This window comes from Anabrus simplex, chromosome 1 (genome assembly GCF_040414725.1).
Source record: "Anabrus simplex isolate iqAnaSimp1 chromosome 1, ASM4041472v1, whole genome shotgun sequence".
In the NCBI taxonomy this organism is placed as follows: domain Eukaryota; kingdom Metazoa; phylum Arthropoda; class Insecta; order Orthoptera; family Tettigoniidae; genus Anabrus; species Anabrus simplex.
In genome coordinates, this window is record NC_090265.1 from 986,452,692 (window position 1) to 986,474,510 (window position 21,819).

At 39.1% G+C, this 21,819-nt stretch overlaps 1 protein-coding gene across 29 annotated transcripts in view; it reads left to right on the forward strand.

Annotated features, from left to right (window-relative positions):
* Window positions 1-21,819, forward strand: part of syd (JNK-interacting protein syd) — a 648,626-nt gene that overhangs the window by 581,683 nt on the left and 45,124 nt on the right. For 27 of the 29 annotated variants that reach the window (XM_067136852.2, XM_067136864.2, XM_067136843.2 and 24 more), the window contains one exon: window positions 7,409-7,552. In XM_067136852.2, the coding sequence (XP_066992953.2) occupies window positions 7,409-7,552 (144 nt within the window). Of the gene's footprint in view, window positions 1-7,408; window positions 7,553-19,179; window positions 19,241-21,819 lie in introns of all 29 variants that reach the window. The other 2 variants (XM_067136859.2, XM_067136850.2) reach the window with 1 other exon arrangement.

A 21,819-nucleotide genomic window follows, 5' to 3' on the forward strand; every position in this document is an offset into this window, starting at 1 on the left:
CAAGGTTGTAACCTTCCTCAGTCATCATTTCGAGGAGCTCTTCCGCTCTATGATTATTATTGTCAATTCTGCAGTTTAGGTCTCCGGCAATTATTATGTCTCTGCCCGGAGCTATTTGCTTTATGGAGGACATGATGATTGCTATTAGTTCTTCAATGGGTGTTAGTGGCCCTGCGTATATTGCTATCACGGAGATCCATTTAAAGTTTATTATCATTGTATCCTGTTCTTGGCATGTACTTAAAATTTTACCTAGTCTTGGTTTGTAGTAGCATGAAATACCGCACATTGGTCTCCCTCTTGGTCCTTGCGTTGCTGGTAAATGTTGCGCATAGAAGTGCTTTAGTTCAATGGGTTTGGTAGATAGAGTCTCAAGTAGTATGAGAATATCATGTGATTGTAGAAGGTTATTGTTTGTCAACTGTATGGCGCTCTTTAGACCTTCTACGTTCCATAACAAGATGCGAAGAAGGTTAGGCTGGGAGTTTGACTCCTGTTTCTCTGGAGCGAAAAAGACGGTATCGTCTCACGACAACGCCTTTAGGCGACGCTTCTGGAGCGTACACCTTCCTCATTTCATGTAAAGGTATAACTACTCTTAGTGCTTTAAGTGAATTATTAGTTTGTAATTCTTCACATTCAATAATATTTGTCACATTTAACTTTGTTATGTGTCGCTTTACCATTTCTACAGTGGTATTATGGTGTAGTCGCCCTATGTATATCCAAGCTCTGGGTTCTGCTGCTTGTAATTCTGTTTCATTCATCGTGAGGTCCTTTTCGGAGTTGATTAATCGTGCATCTGCTGTTGTCAAGATTGTCGGCTGTATGTTGGAAGGCGCTGGTGTCGTTTGTCACCTGTGTTTTATATAATTCTGTTAGAAAATAAGACATTGCAAATTAGATCCAGTGATTATTTTAATCTCATAATCATTTTTCATCACCATTTATTTTAAATATTAGTCAGTAAATACATTTTAAAATTTTCATTATCAAATCGTGTCGTCCATCATGTACCATTAGGGGCCATTGACCTTGGATGTTAGGCCCCTTTAAACAACAAGCATCATCATCATCTACGGCATTATGAATCACTAATCTACAAATAATGGTCTATATTGCAATCAATGAGGACACTTCTTCATCAATAGAACAACAGTAAAATTCGATTTCAATCAATCACTACTGATTTACATTTAGGGCAGTCACCCAGATGGCGGATTCCCTATCTGTTGCTTTCCTAGCCTTTTCTTAACCCTCCAACTGGTAGTTGAAATAGCTCTAACTAGTGGGTGTGCACCACACATTTGCAGGACCTGATGTATGTCGCTCTGACAGATGTATTACTCACAGAATATGCACATATAATACACTGAAACATTCAGCATGAACTGGACTATTTGAAAAGCGATTTGCATTTACCCTCAATGTCATATTTTTAAAAATTTTCTGCTCCTTTAAATGCCCTTCAAAAAAATCAAAAATATATTTTAATTACACATCAAATATAAATGACTAATCTGTATTTCTGAAACTTTTAAAAATATACATTTTGTAGAGAAATTAATTCTGATAATATGCATGCTAATTTTAAGTGAGGAGTGTTAATACTTTAGGAATGATTCAGTAAAAAGTATGGTAGTTGATAGAGTTCTAACCAGTGGGTGTTCATAACCTACCTTAGGTGGCACAACACTTATCCATTCTGATGCAGTAAGCCTTGAATTTACAGATGCATTTTATTCTATTACAATATCCTAATCATTTAAATCCGAAAATGTAGCCATCATGTGTGCATAACACACGGTAAACAATGAAACCAAATCACAACAAAATCGACATGTGTTTCAAAGCTGTATGAATTGCGACCTTCTTTTGTTTCAAAATGTGACCTTGCCGCGGTGGGGAGGCTTGCGTGTCCCAATGATGCAGATAGCCGAGCCGCAGGTGCAACCATATCGGATGGGTATCTGTTGAGAGACCAGACTAACGAATGGTTCATCGAAAGGGGGGTAGCAGCCTTTCGGTAGTTGCAAGGGCGGCAGTCTAGATGATTGACTTATACGGCCTTGTAATAATACTCAACATGGCTTAGCTGTGTTGATACTGCTACACGGCTGAAAGCAACGGGAAACTACAGCCGTAACCACCTCCCGAGGACATGCAGCTCTCTCTGTATGAACGATGTACTGATGATGGCTTCCTCCCGGGTAAAATATTCCGGAGGTAAACTAGTCCCCCATTCGGATCTCCGGGTGGGGACTACACGAGAGGGGGCGATCATCAGGAAGATGGATACTGACATTCTGCGAGTCGGAGCGTGGAATGTTAGAAGTTTGAATCGTTGTGGTAGGTTAGAGAATCTGAAAAGGGAGATGGATAGGCTAAAGTTAGATGTAGTTGGTATAAGTGAAGTACGTTGGCAGGAAGAACAGGATTTTTGGTCAGGCGACTACCGAATTATCAACACGAAATCAAACAGGGGTAATGCAGGAGTTGGTTTGATAATGAATAAGAAAATAGGGCAGCGGATAAGCTACTACGACCAGCATAATGAAAGAATTATTGTCGCCAAGATAGACACCAAACCAATGCCCACCACAATAGTGCAGGTCTATATGCCTACTAGTTCAGCGGATGATGAAGAAATTGAAAGAATATATGAGGAGATAGAAGATTTAATACAATATGTCAAAGGTGACGAGAATCTAATTGTGATGGGAGACTGGAACGCAGTGGTAGGCCAAGGAAGAGAAGGTAGCACAGTAGGAGAATTTGGATTGGGACAAAGAAACGAAAGAGGAAGTCGGCTGGTTGAATTCTGCACTGACCATAATTTAGTCCTCGCCAATACTTGGTTCAAACACCACAAACGACGGCTGTATACGTGGACGAGACCTGGAGACACTGGAAGGTATCAAATAGACTTCATTTTGATTAGGCAGAGATTCAGAAACCAGGTGTTGGATTGCAAAACTTTCCCAGGAGCAGACGTGGACTCTGACCACAACTTGTTGGTCATGAAATGCCATCTGAAATTGAAGAAATTGAAGAAAGGAAAGAATGCAAAAAGATGGGATCTAGACAAGTTGAAAGAAAAGAGTATGATGGATTGTTTCGAGGAACATGTTGCACAAGGACTAAATGAAAAGGCCGAAGGAAACACAGTAGAGGAAGAGTGGAGAGTCATGAAAAATGAAGTCAGTAGGGCTGCTGAAGAAATGTTAGGAAGGAAGAAAAGATCAACTAAGAATCAGTGGATAACTCAGGAGATACTAGACCTGATTGATGAACGACGAAAATACAAGAATGCTAGAAATGAAGAGGGCAGAAAAGAATACAGGCGATTAAAGAATGAAGTGGAAAGAAAGTGCAAGGTAGCTAAGGAAGAATGGCTGAAGGAAAAGTGCAAGGATGTCGAAGGCTGTATGGTCCTGGGAAAGGTAGATGCTGCATACAGGAAAATCAAGGAAACCTTTGGAGAAAGAAAATCTAGGTGCATGAATATTAAGAGCTCAGATGGAAAGCCACTTCTAGGGAAAGAAGACAAAGCAGAAAGATGGCAGGAGCATATCCAACAGTTGTATCAAGGTAACGATGTAGATAATTTCGTTTTGGAACATGAAGAGGCTGTTGATGCTGATGAAATGGGAGACCCAATTTTGAGGTCAGAGTTTGACAGAGCTGTGAGTGACCTAAATAGGAACAAGGCACCTGGAATTGATGATATTCCCGCTGAATTACTGACTGCCTTAGGAGAAACCAGCATGGTAAGGTTATTTCGTTTAGTGTGCAAGATGTATGAGACAGGAGAAGTCCCATCCGATTTTCAGCAGAATGTTGTTATACCTATTCCCAAGAAAGCCGGTGCTGACAGGTGTGAAAACTACCGCACTATTAGTTTAGTATCTCATGCCTGCAAAATTTTAACACGTATTATTTACAGAAGAATGGAAAAACAAGTTGAAGCTGAGTTGGGGGAAGATCAATTTGGCTTCAGAAGAAATGTAGGAACACGTGAAGCAATCCTGACTTTACGTCTGATCTTAGAGGATCGAATCAAGAAGGACAAGCCCACATACATGGCATTCGTAGATCTAGAAAAGGCATTCGATAATGTTGATTGGACCAGGCTATTTATGATTCTGAAGATGATAGGGATCAGATACCGAGAACGAAGAATTATCCACAACCTGTATAAAAATCAGTCTGCAGTGATAAGAATCGAGGGCTTTGAAAAAGAAGCAGCAATTCAGAAAGGAGTGAGGCAAGGCTGCAGTTTGTCCCCTCTCCTTTTCAATGTTTACATAGAACAGGCAGTAAAGGAAATCAAAGAGAAATTTGGAAAGGGAATCACAGTCCAAGGAGAGGAAATCAAAACCTTGAGATTTGCCGATGATATTGTTATTTTATCTGAGACTGCAGAAGATCTTGAGAAGTTGCTGAATGGTATGGATGAAGTCTTAGGTAAGGAGTATAAGATGAAAATAAATAAGTCCAAAACAAAAGTAATGGAGTGCAGTCGAACGAAGGCAGGTGATGTAGGGAATATTAGATTAGGAAACGAAGTCTTAAAGGAAGTAGATGAATATTGTTATTTGGGTAGTAAAATAACCAACGATGGCAGAAGTAAGGAGGACATAAAATGCAGACTAGCACAAGCAAGGAAGAGCTTTCTTAAGAAAAGAAATTTGCTCACTTCAAACATTGATATCGGAATTAGAAAGATGTTTTTGAAGACTTTTGTGTGGAGCGTGGCATTGTATGGAAGTGAAACATGGACGATAACTAGCTCAGAAAGAAAGAGAATAGAAGCTTTTGAAATGTGGTGTTACAGAAGAATGCTGAAGGTGAGATGGATAGATCGAATCACGAATGAAGAGATACTGAATCGAATTGGTGAGAGGAGATCGATTTGGCTAAATTTGACAAGAAGAAGAGATAGAATGATAGGACACATCTTAAGACACCCAGGACTTGTTCAGTTGGTTTTTGAAGGAAGTGTAGGTGGCAAGAACGGTAGGGGTAGACCAAGGTATGAATATGACAAACAGATTAGAGCAGATGTAGGATGCAATAGCTACGTAGAAATGAAAAGGTTAGCACAGGATAGGGTGGCATGGAGAGTTGCATCAAACCAGTCTATGGACTGATGACTCAAACAACACAACAACAATTCCACATGCCTGATGAATGCTGTCATCTAACAGAAATATTCACAACTTCTTCTAGCTGTATTTACTGGTAAAGTAGACCTGCCAATCTATCGCCAGCTACCGGTTCAAGGGTTAAATGATTTCAAAGAAATTGAAAATTTATTGAACAAACTGAACATCTCCCTTGGTAAGTTATTACAATCCCTAACTGCTCCAGTTTGTCCTCTTGAATTCCAACTTTATCTTCATATTGTGATCTTTCCTACTTTTAAAGACACCACTCAAACTTATTCGTTCACTCCATCTCTCCATTGAAAACTCAGAACTTACCACTTAGTCGAGCAGCTCATCTACTTTCTTCCAAGTCTTCCTAATCCAAACTTTGCAACATTTTTGGAATGCTACTCTTTTTTGTCAGAAATCAGATAGAACAAATCGAGCTGCTTTTCTTTGGATGTTTTCCAGTTCTTGAATCAAGTAATCCTGATGAGGGTCCCATACACTGGAACCATTCTCTATTTGGGGTCTTACCAGAGACTTGCAGAGACCTGTACCCCTTATTTACAATCCCATTTGTGTGATTACCCCGATGAAGATCTTTCCTTTTATTAACACCTAGGTACTTAGAGTGATTACCATAAGGAACTTTCACCCCATCAACGCAGTAATTAAAACTGAGAGGACTTTTCTTATTTGTGGAACTCACAACCTGTCTTTTAATCCCCTTTATGACCATACCATTACCTGCTGTCCATCTTACAGCAGCCGGGCTGAGTGGCTCAGACGGTTGAGCCGCTGGCCTTCTGACTCCTGGCACAGTCCGGTGGTATTTGAAGGTGTTCAGATATGACAGCCTCGTGTTGGTAGATTTACTGACACATAAAAGAACTCCTGCGGGACTAAATTCCAGCACCTCGGCGTGTCCGAAAACCGTAAAAGTAGTTAGTGGGACGTAAAGCCAGTAACATTAATTATCATAGTCTTACAACATTGTCGAGGTCATTTTGCAGTTGCTCACAATCTTGTAACTTATTTATTACTCTATACAGAATAACACCATCCTCAAAAAGCCTTATCTCTGATTCCACTTCTTTACTCATATCATTTATATATCTACGAGAAAAAAAGGTCCAATAATACTACCTTGAGGAATTCCCCTCTTAATTATTACAGGGTCAGAAAAGGTTCGCCTACTCTAATTTTCTGAGATCTGTTTCCTAGAAATATAGCAACCCATTCAGTCACTATTTTGTCTAGTCCAATTGCACTCAATTTTGCCCGTAGTCTCCCATGATCCATCCTATCAAATGCTTTAGACAAGTCAATCGCGATACAGTCCATTTGACCTTCTGAATCCGAGATAGGCCTATCTGTCATATCTTGCTGGAATCCTACAAGTTGAGCTTCAGTGGAGTAACCTTTCCTGAACTCGAACTGCCTTCTATCGAGCCAGTTATTAATTTCACAAACATGTCTAATATAATGAGAAAGAATGCTTTCCCAAAGCTTACACACAATGCATGTCAAACTGGCTGGCCTGTAATTTTCAGCTTTATGTGTATCACCCTTTCCTTTATACACAGGGGCTACTATAGCAACTTTGCATTAATTTGGTATAGCTCCTTCATGCAAACAATAATCAAATAAGTACTTTAGATATGGTACTATATCCCAACCCATTGTCTTTAGCATATCCCCAAAAATCTTAGCAATTTCAGCCGCTTTTCTAGTTTTCAACTTTTGTATCTTATTGTATATGTTGTTATCATAGGTAAATTTTTAGTACTTCTTTAGTATTAGTCACCTCCTCTATCTAGACATTATCATTGTAACCAACTATCTTTACATACTGCTGACTGAATACTTCTGCCTTTTGAAGATCCTCACATACACACTCCCCTTGTTCATTAACAATTCCTGTAATGTCCTCCTTGGAACCTGTTTCTACCTTAAAATACCTGTACATAGCCCCCCCCCATTTAAACCTAACATTTAAACAGTCATAGTCTGTTCTAAGAAAACAAATCAAGGTGTTGGTGAAACATTAAGTTTTGTTAACATCTTTAAAAAATTAGAAGCTGAGCATAAGTGGCATAAAAACATGCAGAAAACTGTTTCTTGGAATCAAACGCAATTCCTTGTAAGTTTTGCTTTTTGTGGTAAATTCTTTTTTAGGATTTTCCTTCTTTCTGTTCATTTTAATGTACATTTTAAGATTGCAGTATATATCTGTATTTTATTTTACTTTATAGGCTGTGGTGGATTGTCGGCGACAAGTAGTGCGAGTACCGATACACCTATCATCGAGGACATAGACAGTGAAGTCCTGGAGTCAAAACGTCCAGCATCAATGCTCGTCATGTCTGGTGGCGAGGGTTACATTGACTTCCGTATAGGTTAGTGATTTAAAGATTTATCATTTCCAAAATTATGTGTGTGGTTTTTATATATATGTATTATTCTCATTCATTTGCATGAACCTCTCACGCTCGTCAGAATGCACAGATATTTCTTTTTCTTCTTCACTGTTAGGCCTGCTAGGGTCCACGTGTCAATTTCAATTCATCCTTGTTGTTTCGTTTTCTGTTCTTTCCAGTATTCCTTTATCATTGCACTATGCTTTATTCTTCTCTCCTCAGACCACCTTGGGTAGGGTTCCTTTTCTTTCTTCCTTGGAATCCATCCATTCCTAAAGTTTCTTTTTAAAAATCTCTCTCTCTCTCTCTATATATATATATATATATAGCTCCCATTCTCTTATTTCTTTCTAAATCTTTCTTGACCTCTTGTATGCAGTTTGTCGTTGACTTTTTCTCTCAAAGGTACTTGAATATCTGTTTTGTCAATCTGTTATCCATTCTGCAGATATGTCCAAAAAATAGCAATCTCTGTTGTTGTTGTTGTTGTTGTTGTTGTTGTTGTTTTTGTTATCTTCTCTGTGTTCTTGTTCCTTATGACTTCTCATTTTCCATTGTTCTTTTGTTTTCATTGGTCCTAATATTTTTCTCACGATTCTTCTTTCTAGTACTTCCAGTTTATCTAAACTATAGTTCAAAACTAGACATTCACTTGTGTAAAGACATTTTGGTTTCACCATGTATTGTAGTGGCTTATTTTAAGATTTTTAGAAATGAATTTCTTGTTGTAAAATTTCTTAGTGATGTCATATGCTTTTTCCATCTTATGTAACCTTTCTTCTACAGCAGATTTTTCTAAACCATTTTTTAAAATTATTTTCTCAGGTATTTGAATTTCTTTACTTTCTCTATTCGATATTTTAATATTACAGTGATTACTATATTAATTACTGTAGTGTTGTCCACAAACCTTTTTTGTAAATACATTTGATAAACAAACCAACTGTTCTAATTCCCATATGTAAGTCTGGGTGTTAAAAGTACAGAATTAGACTTAATCTGCCTTTCATACTATGTTGACTCATTCAGTCGTGGTATTGCACTGCAAAACTACCAAGTAAGTTGACCAGATCGTTCAAGCCCCATTGTCAGCAGCACTGAAGATGGTTCTTCATTGTTTTCCCACTTTCACACCATGCAAATGCTGGGGCTGTACCTTAGTTAAGGTAACAGCCACTATCGTCCTGGTATAGTCAACAATGTCTGGTGTGATAATATGTATGACATTAAACCACTAGCAAAAGAAGAGAAAAGTAAAAGGAAACCCACTGTGAAACTTTATCACTTGTGTTCCTTGAAAATACTATAGAAAATTCATCTGCATCTGATGACCTTAAAGGTTATTTGTAGATATCAGTTGATCTGCTACCAGTATTCATTTATAGTCCCGGACTTTGTTAGTTGAAAGTAATGGCCATAAGGAGGGTGACTGACTCCTTCGATACTAAACGAGTTGGCCATCCAGTTAGGGTCATGTAGCTATGAGCTTGAATTCAGGCAATGGTGGGCTCGAATCCATAGTTTTCCATGGTTTCCCATTTTCATGCCAGGCTATACCTTAATTAAGACCATGGCTACTACCTTCCCTTTACTTTCCTTGCATCGCATAAAACCTTTGATGTGTTAATGCGAGGTTAAACCTCTACCAACAAATATTCCTGATACCACTCAAGTAATAAATTTTGAGGAAGGTACAGTGGTTTTACATCCCTTTGCATTTGTTTTATTATATAGTAGTTGGTTGTATGCACCTAGGTATATTGATAATTATTTTTCCACACCATCTGTTTTGTTGTTTAGTAGCGATTTATATGGATTTCATAATTATTTGTTAAAATTACCCATTGCTAACAAAATTTCACTTACTAAACCACATTTTATGAAATTGTTTTATAGCTCTTTCTGTATATCCTTTTAACATTTCTGTGGTAAAAATGGTGATTTGGACAGAGATGCAGTTTTGTTACTTTCTGTATATCATTAACACTTCTGTGGTAGAAATGGTGATTTAGACAAAGAGGTGCAGTTTTGGTACTTAAGTCTTTTTATTTTATCAGAACCACTTTACTATCCCTGAATACTCCCTGTCTTTCATTAAACCTTTTTTAAAGTAAGAAAAAGTAGCAAGTCTTTATTCTCAATAATAGTCTTAAAAGTGATATGGTGTGTCTTTTTGAACTTCATTGAGAAACACATTTTTGTTTTATAAACTTTTTTCTCATATTCTGCTTATTTTACTTAATTTTACCAGATAACACCTCTGTATTATTAAATTATAGCTCCAAGTCATACTTGTCTTCATATGTTACATATTAATATGCAGTTGCATATACAGGATGTTCCCAAACATGTGGGAAATAATCGGGGGTGGATGGTACACCCCAAAGCAACACAAAGAAGTCCCTATTAATATATGCCGTACAGTAGATCATTTAAAGAGACTTTCCAACTTTGTACGGGAAGTATTGGTATTAGCGTTAGCTGGCACATCCCACGTCGAGTAGCTGTCACCATGTTGGTATACCAGAAAGGATACTACATTCTAATACAAGAATTGCTCAAAATGTCCACCAGGTGTCTCATTGCATGCCTGAACATGCCGTCTCATTGATTGTCGGACACGTTTGAACACTCCAGGCATTGTACGTATTTGATGGCAACCTTGTTCCACATGCTGGTGAAGTACTGCAGTGTCTGTAATGGCATGGCTGACTCCAAACTTAATCATAAATTGGACAACCCCCCCCTCCGCCTAGCTAACAATTAAAACAGGCTTAGCTTGTAAAAGATTGACCATAGGACATATGTTCATAAGGACTTCCTTGTGTTGTTTTGGGGTGTACTATAATTCCATCCCGAGATAACGTACCTTTCTAGAGCATTAAGTTTGAATAGGACAAACTTTGCAAATAAAGGCAATTCTATTCCATGCACTTTCCTTCATGTAGTTTATATATTAGAAACGTATGAAAATCCTGTATAATTTTATTAGCAATTCTCCCTATAATCTACTTATGTTTACTGAACACATTCAGTACCAGCCACTTATCATGGCACTTAAGAGGCCATCCACAAGTCAGCAACTTACTTGTACGATATAGTTTGCGCAAAACTGACGGAACACTGTGCAGCGTTCACACAGCACGAGTAAATTTGCGCAAACTTCAGTATGTCTTCTATTTACACCAAGTTCACATATAATGAATTCATAATTTGCAGATGACTGCCATCAGTACCATGCTATGGAATCCTTTATATTTGTGAAAATACGAACCACTCTCTGGGAGTGGTACAGTCATGACATGTTTACCATCAATGGTAATAAGTAACGTTTCATCTCCGTTCTTATCCACAGCTGCTGCTTTCTCACCTGCAAATCCTACTTTGCACCTTTGCTCACACCCAAGTTTGGCACATACAACACATTGGTAAATGTAATTGCCCATCCTGTTGACATTTGTACTTTCATTTTACCTACACCTCTAATGTTCAGCTTACTGTTTCTACTATTTTCACATTGTCAGCCACATATCCTCAACATGTCTGCAAACATCTCCTCTGTTGGACACATGATGGGATGCACATGAATTGAACAATCAGTCTATTTTCCTCAGTTCTTACAGAAGCATTCATATTCATTGCTTTATCTACTGCATGTATAATTTCAGAGTTCACTACTTTTCCATTGGCATTCACTAATTTTCTCTCCTGTGATGATTCGTCACTCCTTATTGCTGACACACTTTTGAATAATGTCCCAGGGCCGATAACCTAGATGTTAGGCCCCTTTAAACAACAAGCATCAATAATGTCCAAACTTAACACAATTGAAACCCTTTTGGGTACTGTAACAATATTTGGATACTATTTCTCTCAGCCCACGTCTTCTTTCTTGATATATTGTTTCTGTTGACCAGCCATAGTTTGAGCTTCATACTCCTCATGTTTTCCAGTGTTATCAGCCTTTATTCCATTCTTCTAAAGTTCCTTTCTGATTTCTTCAGTTAATAACCTCATCTTCATCTTCAAGATTATCAGTTTCACCACATCAGCTTCCAAGGAAGGTATACAAGCTGCATTCCTCTGTAAGGTTTCCAGCAATCATTCCTGCAACTTGTTGATCTGTGAACTCGTATCCAGCTTTACTCGTTCTCCTCCACAGCTGACTTTGCAAAATATTCTTAAACATTCATGTCCTTGGGCTTAACAAGATAAGGTAGCACGGGTGGAGTTTAAGGAAGCAGAGATTGTTATCAGTAGAATACTGTGTAGGAGGGATACTTACTGGAAGATGATTGGGGATTTAAGTGAGACTATGGAGTGGGTATGTGGGAAACCGGGAGTGAGATTTCTAGATCCTGATGGGTGGGTAGGAGATAGGGATCTGTGCTCAGATGGCCTTCACTTAAACAGCAGTGGTAATATTTTTAGAAGGGTTATAAGGATGTACATTCAGGGAAACGAGAGGGGGGGGTCTAGGGAACAATGATAAGGGTACAGGGATCTGGAAGTCAAGTAGGGATGACATAAAAATGTTAGTGTTCTAAGGAAAGGAATAGAATTAAGTAATTTAATAGATACACTATGTGATCAAAAGTATCCGGACATCCCCAAAAACATGTTTTTCATCTTAGGTGCATTGTGCTGCCACCTACTGCTAGGTACTCCATAGCAGGGACCTCATTAGTCATTAGACATCGTGAGAGAGCAGAATTCCGCGGAACTCACGGACTTTGAACGTGGTCAGGTGATTGGGTGTCACTTGTGTCAGAAGTCTGTACGCAAGATTTCCACACTCCTAAACATCCCTAGGTCCACTGTTTCTGATGTGATAGTGAAGTGGAAACGTGAAGGGACATGTACAGCACGAAAGCGTACAGGGCGACCTTGTCTGTTGACTGACAGAGACTGCTGACAGTTGAAGAGGGTCGTAAAGTGTAATAGGCAGGCATCTATCCAGACCATCACACAGGAATTCCAAACTGCATCATGATCCACTCCAAGTACTATGACAGTTCGGCGGGAGGTGAGAAAACTTGGATTTCATTGTCGAGCGGCTGCCCGTAAGCCACACATCACGCAGGTCAATGCCAAACGACGCTTCGCTTGGTGTAAGGAACGTAAACATTGTGTGGAGTGACAAATCACGGTACACAATGTGGCGATCCGATGGCAGGGTGTGGGTATGACGAATGCCCGGTGAACGTCATCTGCCAGCGTGTGTAGTGCCAACAGTAAAATTCAGAGGCGGTGGTGTTATGGTGTGGTCTTGCTTTTCATGGAGGGTTCTTGCACCCCTTGTTGTTTTGCATGGCACTATCACAGCACAGGCCTACATTGATGTTTTAAGCACCTTCTTGCTTCCCACTGTTGAAGAACACTTCAGGGATGGCGATTGGATCTTTCAACACGATCGAGCACCTGTTCATAATGCACGGCCTGTGGCGGAGTGGTTACATGACAGTAAAATCCCTGTGTCTGGCTGCATGGCTAAATGATTAGCGTGCTAGCTTTTGGTCACAGGGGTCCCGGGTTCGATTCTCGGCAGGGTCAGGAATTTTAACCATCATTGGTTAGTTTCGCTGGCACAGGGGCTGGATGTATGTGACATCTGCATCATATTTCATCCTTATTATGACAGGCAGGTCGCCTATGGGCGTCAAATCAAAAGAACTGCACCTGGCGAGCCGAACATGTCCTCGGACACTCCCAGCACTAAAAGCCATATGACATTTCATTTCAACATCCCTGTCATGGACTGGCCTGCACAGAGTCCCGACCTGAATCCTATAGAACACCTTTGAGATGTTTTGGAACGGCGACTTCATGCCAGGCCTGACCGACCGACATCGCTACCTCTCCTCAGTGCAGCGCTCCGTGAAGAATGGGCTGCCATTCCCCAAGCAACCTTCCAGCACCTGATTGAAGAGTGGAAGCTGTCATCAAGGCTAAGGGTGGGCCAACACCATATTGAAATACAGCATTACCGATGGAGGGCGCCACGAACTAGTACGTCATGTTCAGCCAGGTGTCCGGATACTTTTGATCACATAGTGTATATACTTACCAGATATTGTAATAGGAGTTGAATCATGGCTGAGAAATGATATAATTGATGCAGAAATTTTCTCACGGAACTGGAGTGTGTACCGTAGAGATAGGATAGGAATGGTAGGAGAGGGGTGAGTATTTATTGTGGTGAAAAAAGAATTTGTAAGCTACGAAAAAGTTAAAGATGACAAACATGAAATTGTAGGTGTAAGGCTCCTTTCTAAGGATAATAGGCAACTTGATGTCTTTGAAGTATACAAACCAGGAAAGGGTAGCACTGATGCTGATTCAGAATTAATAAGATAATCAGCTATGTGGAAAACTATATGGAAAGAAATGTGATTGTAGCAGGAGATCTCAATTTAACAAATGTCAGTTGGGAAGATATTGCAAACGACAGGAAGCATGACCAACAAATGGCAAATAAGTTAATATGGGAAGGACAGCTGCCACATATCATGGGTAAGGGATAAAGATAGGTCCTGCAGTATTGGAGAATCCCTTTATTATCAAAGATGCTCCAGATATCTTGTAGGTTGTTATTTGAATAGGAAGTGATGGCAGTGATGTTTCAGAGTTCTTCATTGTGGGATATGGAGTCTTGTAGGTGGTTTATGGCTGCAATGATTTGATGTCTGTGTTTGTAGAGTAAAGGAGGTCAAAAGGAGAAAGAGGGGTGGGGAGGAGGTCAAAGTAGTTGCATTGAGGGTTGCTTTTATGACCTCTGGTGTGAGTGATGGGTTTGTCAAAAACTAATGGTTCATTGCTGGGAAATGAAAATGTGGCAGAATTTGTTCAGGGAAGGGCATGTCCACTGGTACTTGGACTCTAGAGAGGGAAGGCAATGGGTTGCATTTTGGCTTGCTTGTCAGTGTGGCTTGCAGGGTCCTGGTTAGTCGATCCACAAGGGTGGTTCCAACTACTGAACATGGTTTAATTGACTGAGTAGTAGTGAGGGATGGAGGAATAATACAATGCCCTCCAAAAAAAAAACATATCCATTATCTTGCATGGGGAACAGGTGTCTTAACACGTTCGTGGCCGATGACTACACATGTGTCATGACTCCACTTTCACTCAGTGCCGATGACGACACACGTGCGTCACACTCCGCGCCAAATATTAAAACTCGTGTTTCCGCCAATATGTATGTAAACAAACAGACTTCTTATCTGTGCATTGTTAAGGTGTTATTAAACATATGCGCCATCCGGGCATCAGATCAATTGTTAGTTACAATCTCTGTAGCCATTACAAGTCGGCATACATTTCTGTGATGTCAAGGGAAGTTTCAGAACCTTCTCATCGGAAGAAACGCCGTCTTAGTGGGATAAACACGCGATTTGCAATTAATGATGATAGTCTGGAAGCTGTCCTGAACGCTAGTGACAGGGACAGCATTAATAGTGACGACAGTGATGAAAGTGATGACAGTGTGAAAAGTGACGGTAGCTAGAGAATGTTAATCACGGATGTGTGTGTCAAGCGTCTACTCCCAATTCTCACATTACAGAAGGTGAGGAAGACTTAAGTAATATCTCATCTCCGAATGTCCCGCCAAATAACATGGGCAATATTTCAGGGGCCATTTCTTGGAGTTCACATTCGTCCTCAATGAAACAAATAAACTTGATTGGTCGGTTGGGAATGAAGGTTCCACTGCCAAGTGACGCGAAACCTATTGATTATTTTCGCTTGCTTGCAGATGACAACTTGCTGAATAACATTGTAAATGAATGTAAAGCATTTGCAGAAGAGTCATTTTTGCGAGGAAATGTCACTGAAATGTAGCACACTGCATTGAATAGTAACATTGTACGGCTTATGGAGTAATGCAAATATACATTATTCACACAGCAATAATGATTCTACTGCACAGTATTTTTGTGTGAAATATTCAAAAACTTATTTTTCTGTTGTAAAAAAGTTCTATATTCGATCAAAACATTATTTTCCTCGTTCCACTTCATTACCGGTCATGACGCACATGCTGCGTCAAACAGCACCGAAGGCAAAAAACTCATCGGTAGTGCCGCTGACGCAGCGGGTGCGTCACGGCTCGTATGCACAGAAATAATATTGAAATAATTAAACTAATAATCTAAAATGCATAAGGACACAGAAACAAACTCCTTTAAACAAAAAAAGTATTACTGTACCACTGTGACGGTTGCCGATATCCGAGCGGCCGTGAACGTGTTAAAATTCTCAGCCTGTGAACATTTTAAAACTGAAGCCTTACTGATCCAAGAATTATAACCTTGTGACAGTACATATCAAATAAATACTTATTTGGAATATGCAGAATATTTCTAATGGTATTACCAGTTTGTAAGAACCTCTGTGGCTCAGGCGACAAGGTGCCAGCCTCTCACCACAGGGTTCCATGGTTCAAATCCCAGTTAATCCATGTTAAATTTGTGCTAGACAAAGCAGAGGCAGACAGGTTTTTCTCAGGTATACTGATTTTCCCTGTCATCTTTCATTCCAGCAACGCTTTCCAATCTTTCTAATATTATTTCATCTGTCAGTCATTAATCATTGTCCCAGAGGAGTATGAAAGGCTTCGGCAGCCAGCACAATTCCTATCCACGCTGCTAGATGAGGGTTTCATTCATTCCATTCCTGACCAGTTGAATGACTGGGAACAGGCTGTGGATTTTCATTTTCATTGTCAGTTTGCAATTCTGTTTTCTCATATTAAGTATAGCTTCATTGGCATGTTTATGTATGATAAGTCTCACTCCAAAGCTGATCCGGATCCCCGACGGTTCCACCATCAGCTGTCGTACAAAATTGTACACTCAAGATTCATACTAGGACAATGTGTGAGGTGGTTTCCTGGTACTTTCCTCACTGTGCCAGAAGATGCTATTACCAATCTGCCAAGCCCACTGAAATGTATATACCAACAGATCATATAAGCAACACCTTTGCAGCATTCAACACAGGGTCAGGCTATATAAGGAATGGTATTATTGCCTTTGATTAGTTATTTTCTTATTGTTGAAGACAGGTTGATCAATCAATCAATCAATCAATCAATCAATCAATCAATCAATCAATACTGATCTGCATTTAGTGCAGTCGCCCAGGTGACAGATTCCCTATCTGTTGTTTTCCTAGCCTTTTCTTAAGTGATTTCAATGACATTGGAAATTTATTGAACATCTCCCTTGGTAAGTTATTCCAATCCCTAACTCCCCTTCCTATAAATGAATATTTGCCCCAATTTGTCCTCTTGTATTCCAACTTTACCTTCATATTGTGATCTTTCCTACTTTTAAAGACGCCACTCAAACCCATTAGTCTACTAATATCATTCCACACCATTTCTCCGCTGACAGCTCAGAACGTACCACTTAGTCGAGCAGCTCTTCTTCTTTCTCTCAATTCTTCCCAACCCAAACATTGCAACATTTTAGTAACGCTACTCTTTTGTCGGAAATCACCCAGAACAAATCGAGCTGCTTATCTTTGGATTTTTTCCAGTTCTTGAATCACGTAATCCTGGTGAGGGTCCCATGCACTGGAACCATACTCTAGTTGGGGTCTTACCAGAGACTTATAAGCCCTCTCCTTTACATCCTTGCTACAACCCCTAAACACCCTCATAACCATGTGCAGAGATCTGTATCCTTTATTTACAATCCCATTTATGTGATTACCCCAATGAAGATCTTTCCTTATATTAACACCCAGATACTTACAATGATCCCCAAAAGGAACTTTCACCCCATCAACGCAGTAATTAAAACTGAGAGGACTTTTCCTATTTGTGAAACTCACAACCTGACTTTTAACCCCATTTATCATCATACCATTGCCTACTGTCGATCTCACAACATTATCGAGATCACGTTGCAGTTGCTCACAATCTTGTAACTTATTTATTACTCTGTAGAGAATAACATCATCCGCAAAAAGCCTTACCTCTGATTCCACTCCTTTACTCATATGATTTACATATATAAGAAAACATAAAGGTCCAATATTACTGCCTTGAGGAATTCCCCTCTTAATTATTACAGGATCAGATAAAGCTTTGCCTACTCTAATTCTCTGAGATCTATTGTTTAGAAATGTAGCAACCCATTCAGTCACTCTTTTGTCTAGTCCAATTGCACTCATTTTTACCAGTAGTCTCCCATGTAACAAACAAGTAACAAACTTATTCTACACTATACCAGAAGATACGGTGGACTGTAAAGACTATATATATCATCAGAGGATGTTCCTGGGCAGTTCATTTACACAGTTGTGTTAATTCACGGAATAGGCACATGAGCATAGAAAACCCTTATTATTACAGAGTTCTACTGAATGGTGTTGGATGTGGAATGCTGTAATTGCAAGGAAGATTAGTTGGCCCATTTGAAAATGCTGTAAATTTAAACAAATATTGCATGCAACTACTTGCATTGGTTTTTTGACAGTTGTCCAGTCATGAAATGAGCTATATCAGTTAACTTTCTTTTTTATGTGATACATATGCTGCAGGTCAGAATTTTTCTGACGACATTGTCCCGTAGCAGTATTTCTAGGCACAATGATGTTTTTCAACAAGATTCTCCAAGAACAAACTCTGCCTAGGATTCTTTGGAATCAGCAAGGGAGCATTTTTATCGATGACAGAACATTGGAATAGGATTATGGCCCTCACTTTCTCTCTGACCTGCAAAGTGGAGAACACTGAAAGACAGTGTTTAAAAACAACTTGCATACTGTAGAGGAACTTAGAGAGAAGAAAGAATTGCAAATACAAATATCATTAAAAGATGTCAGGAATGTGTTACTACAGATGGTCACCTCTCTTTGAACAAATATGAAATTGATCCAAGTTGTGGGAATAGAAACCTAACAGTAATTTGTCCATCCAGAGAGCCAGCAACTGCTGAGGATTTGACGCAGCATGGGCGTGCTGGATGGCAGATGAAGGTGAAAAATAACTCTTTGTAGTTGAAGGAGCATAATGTATTATTATTATTATTATTATTATTATTACAAGTATCATCATCATCATCATCATTATTCAGGGGATGGTGAGTTCGAACCCTAGTGTCAGCAACCATGAAGATGGTTTTGCGTGTGTTTTTTTCACACCAGGCAAATGCTGGGACTGTACCTTAATAAAGGCCACAATCGCTATCGTCACCATAAGACCTATCTTTGTCAGTGGTACGTAAAGCAATTGTAAAAATTATTATTATTGAGAGGTTTCATTCACGATTTCAGGAATTTCATGGCATATCTAAATTCTGTTTGTACAGTAATTTGTTTAATGTACCAACTTTTAATACTAGTAAGCAGAGTTTATTCCCTATTTAACTTCAATTCCATCTACTCTAAGTTCTGTTAGTTCATAACTGTTAAATTAAAAATAATCCACTTTTAAAGAAATGTTCTGTATGACAATATTTCTAATAAGTCATTCTAAAATATACTAAACAATTGCCTCATTTCTTCTGCTTCCTTAATTTTTATTATTTTTAATTTTGTTCATTTCATTTGATTAATTTTGTGCCTTTGTTGCGGTTGGTGTTTGGCTATTGCAGTGGACGATGCAGAAGAGGCTCAGGATGCGGCAAGTCACCTGTTAGTGTGGCAAATCTCCCGGTACGCATCACAATGTGCCTCTCTCTTATTCTATGGGTTCTTTGTGCTCTTCTAGATCTGCATGACTGCTGGGCTCCTATTAACACTTAACAGAAGCATCAAGGCTGCAGTTCTTGTAACTGTAACATAGTCTTTGTAAATTTTGCATATGATAAATTGATAATATAATGTCATTCATCATCCAGGTTTTAACTACTTTGCCTCTGAAGTTGCTGCACATGAAATGGCCAAAACAGGAGCACCATATTAGAAAAAGCTCAACATGTGAAAAGAATGCACTTGTAAACAATATACATACTTGGACTAAAATATTTCTTTGCTTGAAATTTAGCATTAGAATATTGATAGTTTGAAGGTAAAGTGAAAATATCCTTGTTATAAGATGGTGTGCAACACAATTTCATATTCCATCTGGTGCAGTATCCTGACCTGTTGCTTGTCGAATATACAGCATGTCCCAAAAAAATGTACTCACCCTTCGACTGTCAGTAATTCATGTACTCGCTTTTTATTGACATTCATCGGATGTTGAAGCGAGTCCATTGGAAAAGTTACATTCCAACATTAACTCACACTCTTAATGAAGAGCACAATTTTGTCAATGGCTCCTCAGAATCCACGTCACTGTGGAACGCCATTTGAACTTGCCAGGAGTTACAGTGTGGGAAGAATAAGGGGTCTTTTAGGACCATTCTTTTTTTGACAACAATGCCACTGGTACAGTTTACTTGGACATGCCACAGACAGTAATTGGGCCACGCATTGAAGAGGTGTTTGATAATGAAGATATATACTTCCAACGAGCTGGAGCACCTCTCCATTACCATAATTAAGTATGGGCCTATCTCGACGCAACTTTTCCAGAAAGATGGATTGGACGAAGAGGCAGGGTCGAATATGCCCCATATTCACCTGACTTGACGCCCATGGACTTCTTCTTATGAGAGTACATCAAAAATAAGGTTTATAATCACAAAACCAGCAACAGTCTGTGCGTTGCAATAGGAATTTGAAAGATAGTGTCTAAAATTCCATTATCAGCTCTGTCTGGATAATGATGGTGATCAGTTTGAACATTTGTGAAGAAGAACGGTGCGGTAAATTTGTTGTCAATAAGAAGTGAGTATATGAGTTACTGACACTCGAAGATTGAGTACATTTTTTTTTTGGGGACACTGTATTATAATTCTTTGCACATAATTTCAATGGTATTTAATTTTTCTTTACTGCATAATGATTAATTGATAAAACTGAGATAGCAAGTTTACTCAAAAGTCCTTGACCACCCCTCTTGTATTTTTCTGTATCAGCAGCGTGCTTCATCTATGACTGCCGCAGAAATGTCTGTATCAGTTTGTTTACTGGTATGATTGAAAACTTCTGTTCGTGAGCATCAGACAATGAAATTCTGCTCGAAGTTTGGAATGATGTGATAAGCAGCTGGCATTTAAGACTTCCAATTTGCGAAGGACTCATACCACTGGCATGTTTGAAACCTCTTTTCAAAGCAGTATATTATCTGCACCCAGCTTCTCTTAAAATTGAGAGCAGCTGAAGGAAAATTAAACTTCTGTATAGAATTAAAGTGCAAAGGATGATATTTCTACCTCATTACTATTCTGAATGATTCTGAAATCGTTTTTAAAATCGGAAGATAATAGACTATTGTGCAGAAAACCAAAGTCAAAAATAAAGACTTTTTGAAAGAATTACAAGTTGGAACAAAATCTGTAGAGATGGCAGCATCGTCCATTAAGGTTTGGTTACAGGAGCACATTTGGTCATGTGCACATACCATACAGTAACGGCTATGTAAGGCACGATATCGCCATCACTTGCGCATGCGCGGCACCTGCCACAGGACATGCATTCTATGCTTGAAGTTCGAATTGCAGAACCCGGCAAATTTTAAATGCGGTAAATTAAAAGATAACAGGTGTCCCCGTTCCAGATTCTGGGTGTTCATGTGCACTTGTGCACTTACACATGAGCCGTCGCTGAAAACTTGGAAGTTCTAAACAAAAAATAAGTTTAAACTGTTTGGGGTTCGCTGATGATCTGCAATGTTATCCAACAATATTCAGGAAACTGATCATCAAATCTCTGCAAGAAATAGCATAGAAAATAGGACTTAGAATTTCTTTTGAAAAAAACTGAAGTCATGTTAAGTGATCCACCACTCAAAAATAAAATTAATATTGATGAACATGAAATCAAAATTGTTGATAAATGTAAGTATTTAGGTGAAATTATAACTAATGTAGGCAAGTCAATAATTATCTGCAATGTTGCTCTAATTGTCTTTAGGTTGACTGTAGGGTGTTGTGTGCTCGCCAGCCACTAGATAGCACTTTTATTTGTGACTGTGGTAGGTTTCAGCATTATCAGATCAGTACAGCTTGTGCTGTTGCGACGTACAGATGGCCATGCCACAATCTGTTTGCACCAAGGAAGAACAGCGTTCCATATTCTGTTTTTTGTGGTCTGAGGGTGTACCAGGAGCAGAAATTCATAGAAGACTTTCAGCGCAATAAAGGGCAATGTTTTGCCACAGCGCAGTATTTACCACTGGATTGAGC